This window comes from Anopheles marshallii, chromosome X (assembly GCF_943734725.1).
Source record: "Anopheles marshallii chromosome X, idAnoMarsDA_429_01, whole genome shotgun sequence".
Taxonomy (NCBI): Eukaryota; Metazoa; Arthropoda; class Insecta; order Diptera; family Culicidae; genus Anopheles; species Anopheles marshallii.
The window spans coordinates 11,795,317-11,801,938 of NC_071325.1; the positions used below are offsets into that span (position 1 = coordinate 11,795,317).

The following is a 6,622-nucleotide window of genomic DNA, read 5'->3' on the forward strand; positions in this document are numbered from 1 at the left end:
GAGAGGGTGTCGTAAAAGTACGCTTTGCTGAAGACACTCACCCACACCCACAGGCACAATCAAACACAGAGAGAAAAAAAAACGAACAAAGTCAGCATAGAAATGCTAGAATCTCAATCCTTAATCCGCAATCGGCAAAAGCTGAGGAAGATGTGCAAGTCGTCGGATTACCGCAGCTTTTGCCACCGCACGTTCTCGATGTTTTCCGAACCAAAAAAAAAAAAAACCACAACACCATTGTTCCACCATCATCGTAACGCCACCACTCCACAAGAAGCTCTTTCCAGCTCTCCCCCTGCCAGCTAGTCATCCCGGCTGTGGGGGCTGTGGGGCATAAAATCAAATCACAATCCCCCAAAATTCGATCGAATAGTCGTAAAAAAAAACTGTCATTTACATACTGACAACCATTTCTTCATTGTGAACCCTCGCCCCGAAGCTCCAGCCTAGGGGAGGGGCCAAGGTTGGGAGCAATCGGAATCGGTCGATTGCTCCACTTTCAAGCTGATTCTCAAATGATTCGTTGGAAGTGCCACCAGTGAGAATTGCCCTGCCAAAGGGGGGGTGGGGGGTGAGGCCTTTTTTCTATTCCTTCCTTCGGCTCACCAGATAATTGTTGGGCTCTACACCATTCACACTTTCGGCCTGGTTGGCGCACTAAAAACAGGACAGCTGAAGTTAGAAAGAACCCGAAACAGGTAGCGCCTTGGAAGTCTAGGGAGCTGTTTTTTTATTCCCTTCTTTCTTCGGATGCCTTTCCAAATGAGAAATTGAATCATCTCACCTCACCCTAAAGCAAAAATCAATCTTTAGTCGGTCGAGTCTTCAGATTTGTATCAAACCCACTGCTCGAGGCACGCTTGAAGTCTTCACTGCGCACAATGCACAAAGACATTATCGCATCTATCTTACTTACCTGTGCGGAGCGTGTAGTCCACGGTAAAAAGAACCCATCAAAATAATCTCGAGGCAGGTTTTAGAGTGATGGGGGTCGTAAGCTAGGTGGAATGTGGAACGATTTGTGTTTTGTTTTTTTTTCCTTTACCGTTTTATAGCCCCACCTTGATCGTTGATGGTTTCACTTAAGTGGAATGTTTCCTTGCCGTTTAAAATTAACCCTGTTCTTATCGGACATCGAGCAACTTGAAACTGTACTTGCGTGTAAATGATTTGATCGTATCTTCATTTCGCTACTAGCTCCAGTTTTGTTGCATCACTTCGCTTATTAATTGATTTATTTATTTTGTTTTTTTTCCCGCTCCAGATCCCGGCAAGTGCATCGTACAAGGACTTCCCGGAGATGCATCGAGGCCGGTAGCCGACGCGATACGGAGGCCACCGAGCAGTACGGTAGACAGTAGACATAAACACATATCCCGGTACAGCTGGAACGAACAGCGTACGGCTCTCGTGCATCGTCCTGTGTCTGTGTAGCACAGCGAGAATGGCGAGATCTTCGAAAATGAGCTTACGATACGTAGTGCTAGTGTATGCCACCATCGCCCTCCTGCTATCCCGGACAGTGCTAACAGCCGCAAAAACTGCTAATGGCGGCGGAGTTGGTGGAGGTGCGGGTGGTGTGCAAAAGTTTGCCATGGAACCCCAGGACCAGACGGCCATTGTGGGCTCGCGGGTGACATTACCGTGCCGGGTGGAGTCCAAAGTGGGTCAGCTACAGTGGACCAAGGATGACTTTGGGCTCGGGTGGCATCGGAACCTGAGCGGATTCGATCGGTATTCGATGGTCGGGAGCGATGAGGAGGGCGACTACTCGCTCGAGATATACCCCGTCATGCTGGACGATGAGGCCCGCTACCAGTGCCAGGTGGGCCGGGGAAAGGATGGTAAGTACAAGATCACCAAGGCATTGAGCAGCTTTAAAACAAAGCTATTCCTTCATATCTTACTGTACAAACAGGTACTCCCGGTATCCGGTCGAGATTCGCAACGCTTACAGTATTAGTTCCACCGGAACCGCCAAAAATAGTGCAGGGTGACTTCTTGGTCACTACCGAAGACCGTGAGATTGAGTTAGAGTGTGTATCGGTTGGCGGTAAACCAGCCGCAGAAATTACTTGGATCGATGGGCTAGGTAACGTGCTTACCTCGGCCATTGAGTATGTGAAAGAGCCAATGACCGACACCGGTCGATTCACGGCAAAATCGATCTTGAAGTTGACGCCCAAAAAGGAGCATCACAATACGTCGTTCACCTGTCAGGCCCAGAACACGGCCGACCGGACGTATAGGTCCGTGAAGCTAAAGCTGGAGGTGAAGTATGCACCGAAGGTGAGTGTCTCCGTTATTGGAGGTGCTCTGTCTGGCGGTAGAATACCGGAGGGTGCTGAGGTACGACTATCCTGCCGAGCGGATGCAAATCCCAGCGAAGTCACCTACAAATGGTACAAGGCAGATGAACCAATTTTGGGAGACTACACAACAGAGATGGTAAGTGATGGGATCTTACTCAACTTGACAGGGAGTACTGAACCCCTCTCGACTATGTCATCTTCCACAGGTGCTACACAACGTCTCGAAGGAGTACCACGATGCCGTCATCAAGTGCGAGGTACACAACGCCGTCGGGAAGAGTGAGGAGAGCGAAATATTGGACATCAGCTACGGGCCAACGTTTCGCACACGGCCACAGTCGGTGGAGACCGACATTGACCGGAAAGTGACACTGACTTGCGATGTCGACGGTAACCCACCGCCAGAAATCATCTGGGTGCACGAGGACACTAGCCGGATCGTGTCCAACTCGGCCAACATCACCCTCATGGCGACACGCGAAACTGCCGGTAACTATTACTGCAAGGCAAGCGTACGTGGTTTCCCGGACATTGAAGCAGCTGCCGCCATCCATCTGAAGGGACCTCCAACAATACGGTCGCCACGCCAACAGTACGGCTCGGTTAACGATAACTCCCAGATCCAGTGCGATGCCATCTCGATCCCAAAGGCAAAGCAGGTGATCTGGACGTACAACGGGTTGGAGGTGAACAGTGAGAATGATCACACGATCCTGGAGAATCCTTCGCCCGAAGGTGTACGGTCTACGCTAATCATCTCGAAAAGCCAGCGGCAGCACTTTGGCGTATACAACTGTACCGTGCTGAACGAGTACGGTAGCGACTCGCTCGAGATCCAGTTCGCACCGATGGAGTCATCATCGCTGCCGGTCGTGATTCTCATAGTGGTCGTCGTGTTCATCACCATCGTGTTCGTACTAGTGGTGAGCCTGTGCTGTTGCGGCCACAAGGGCAACAAGAAACTGCCACCAGCTGATGTTATTACAGATGTAAGTAGCAACATCATCCTGCCGTCAGTCCAGCACCTCAAATTACCGCCAAACGATGAATTAACAATACAAATGTGTTCATTTTCGTTCTCTCTAAATGCTTCCCCTCACACAAAGCAGCACTACATGACGGAGAAGACGTGTAAAGAGAGTGACCGTTCGTCGAATGTTAGTGATCTGAAGATTGATCGAGACCACGAATACTCGGAAACTTGCTCCGGCACGGACAGCATCGCGACGCGGCTAGCGATGAACGTGATGGGTTCGTCTAGTGGGGGTAGCAACAACAGTGGCGGAGGTGGTGCTCCTGTAAATGGTGGCGGAGGTGTCCCACTTGCCGGACCCGTACGCATTCCCAACGATTATAGGTAAGTGGCGATGGAAGATGCCCAAACGGCATACTTTGGAACGTTAAGTGATGCGAATTGCATACACTCAGGAGAATTATTGACATCCTCGTGCAAATATTGTTTAAACTTGCCTACGGAGGAGTTCTACTAATGATCATTACACTTTCAATGTATCAATCTCCACATCTACAGATATTCGGGTGATTACTCGGACGGCATAGGGTCCACACTGCAGGCCAAGATTGGCCAGAGCAATGGTGGCTATGTACCGTACGTGGACTACGCACAGGACTACAACCTGCCAATGCACATATCCAGCAATGGTCAGCTACCAAACGGCAACCTTAGTCTGACGCGGAATCGAGAGCTGCGCCAGGATAACGGTCTACCAAGCATCCAGAACGGTATGGGTTCGCTTTCGGCAGGACTGATGAGTAAGTGTCCACCATTATATATCCATTCCTATAGTAAATGTGTGCTCTCGCCTCGATTCCCTTTATCCTATTCTCCGTTGCAACTCTAACTCTGTCTCGTTTGTGACAAAATCAAACAGATACGTCGCTGATGAACGCACCCAGCATAGATCCGCGGTACAGCGCCACGTACGGCAATCCTTACCTGCGCAGCAGCAGTACGCATCTGCCACCGCTTCCACCGCCCAGCACGGCCAACCCGGCCCTGACACCGGCACCCCCACCGTACAGTGCCGGCCGGCATCCGGCCAGTGCATTGCTGATGGGTGTCAACATTGGCGTCAATTCTGGCAGCGTCATCGGTATCGGGTCGAGCCTAACCAGCCCGGAATCAATACGCTCGACGAGTGCCGGCAGCGAACAGCCCGGCACGATACAGCAACAGGCACAGCAGCAGAGCGCGCAGGTGGCGGCAGGCCAAACTGGCAGCCCGGCACCGGGTCAGTTTATCCTTCCAGCGAACGGGGACATACGCAAAGGTGCGCTCGCCACCCACGTCTAGCGGCCCTACCCATCCACCGAGCCGTACCGCTCATCCTTAGCGCTTTACAACGTCATCTGCAACGTTATGCAAACACTAGTACTCAAAAACTCCCTTCTCCTGTTTTAATGTTCCAATTTTACGCTCCTCGCTTTAGGCAACAACCGTCCCACGCGCGCAGTTGTTTGTTGTGCACGTTTTGTTTGTTGTTTTTTTTTTTTTAAGAATGTCGCATTACGGCCTATTTTGTCTTGTGAATTGCAGCTAATCAGGGGCATTCCTAAACAAAACGAAGGTTGGGGGTTGTGACAAAGAAAATCATTTGAATCGCGCGTTTATTAACAAAGCATAATCAAACATGTCCGCTGACTCCATTCCCCTCCTTTTCCCCCTCCATCCTTAGGGCGTGTGACTAGTGATCCTTTCTGCTCGTTCTTACCTTGTTGCCCGCGAGTGAAGTATAATGGTTACTCCGGCATATAATTACACACAGTGGACTGTTACACCATCATGTGCTCCATGGTTTTTTTTTTTGGAATCAAACACAAAAACAAACCTTAAAGATGTATATCCATCTAAAATGTATTGTTCACGTTTAAGTTGAAAGTGGCTCAACTGAATCGCCGCAGGTATTTGAGGAATTTTCCTTCGACGAAACGTCTGCAAATCGGTGTTGTTTATTGGAACGGCTTATTTGCCATAAAGCTTTTGATTAGCGGCGTTGCGTCGTTTCTGTTGCGAGAATCACACAGTGCTATCTCTTCCCGTGCCAGATCAGATGTGGGAGTGACATATACACACACCAACACGCGCACACGCATACATGCACACGATATATGGAATGGTTAGTTGCAAATGTATTTAAACACTGGCTGCAAACCCGTTACGAGGCAGCAAATTTGACCCGATTTTCTTTCTACTTTCATTCAAAATGTGTGGCCTTATTATAAAAAAATGACAAAAAAGAAGTTTAAAGGTAAACAAAAAAAACGATACAAACGAGTAAAACAACAACAACATGAAAAAAAAACATTAAAGTATCACAACCAAATAAGAACATATTAGGCATGGTGACATGCGCGGATAATTTATGGCGTAAGCGAAAGGAATTTACAAGCAAATTGCACAGCCGAATTCAAAGTTGGTAAAAGAATTCACTGGAAATCTTATGTATTCTTATAGAGATGTATATGTATATATACATAAATATATATATATGCCTGTATACCCGTCGGTGTGCATATGTACTCGAGTGTTTATATATATACATTGAAGTGTCGCTTACTGATGGAAGCTGGTTTAGAACAATTTGCTTTGCCCGCAGGGTTGCTCCATGAGCTCACAACACGTTTAAAACATTATCAAGATTTTAATAACAAAAGACAAAAGTAAAAACACACCACTTTTAAACGTTTGCACAAAAAAAAACCCACAAATATACAAAACACAAACATACAGACAGATGCTGAGCAAGCTTTAGCTTTAACACAAATTCAGCGAATTAAATGACGCTAGAAAATGAGAAGAAAGTTTAATACGCAAAACAACAACTAAGATACCGACGAGAAGGAACTAAGGGTCTGGCAGAAGAATATGTAACGAATAGGCCAAACATTCGCTTGTGCTTGTGACGGTGTGTTACTTTGTATGTTCAAGAAAACAAAATCCATTTATCCCTGCCAAGACTATAACGCTTCATTTCCCTTTCCATTTTCCTTCTTTCCGTGTGTGTGTTTACGTGCAACAAAGTTTGTTAAGGTTCGTAGTGTTCACGTTTTTTTTGCGTTTAAAAGTGCATAAAAGTAACAAGGATTGCCTACCTTCCGGGCGCACACTGCGAAATCTCTACCGATACACACACGCTCGCACGCACGCACGCTGTTCCTTCCACTATCCTTCCATACGCTTCGTTGTACCAGCACCAAGGCACGGTGGAGATAATTATTAGGTAAGGGTAGTAAGAAAAAAAAAAAGCGCGAAAGAGAGAAAGGCAAAGAGAAATTAATTACAAAACACC

At 47.7% G+C, this 6,622-nt stretch overlaps 1 protein-coding gene across 1 annotated transcript; it reads left to right on the forward strand.

Annotated features, from left to right (window-relative positions):
- The first annotated feature begins 1,444 nt into the window (after positions 1 to 1,444).
- On the forward strand, positions 1,445 to 4,626 carry LOC128713751 (irregular chiasm C-roughest protein-like). Its single transcript, XM_053808621.1, has 6 exons — positions 1,445 to 1,844; positions 1,919 to 2,448; positions 2,519 to 3,301; positions 3,419 to 3,669; positions 3,844 to 4,085; positions 4,205 to 4,626. Exons 1-6 carry the CDS (start codon positions 1,445 to 1,447, stop codon positions 4,624 to 4,626), a joined length of 2,628 nt encoding a protein of 875 aa, XP_053664596.1.
- The last annotated feature ends 1,996 nt before the right edge of the window (positions 4,627 to 6,622 follow it).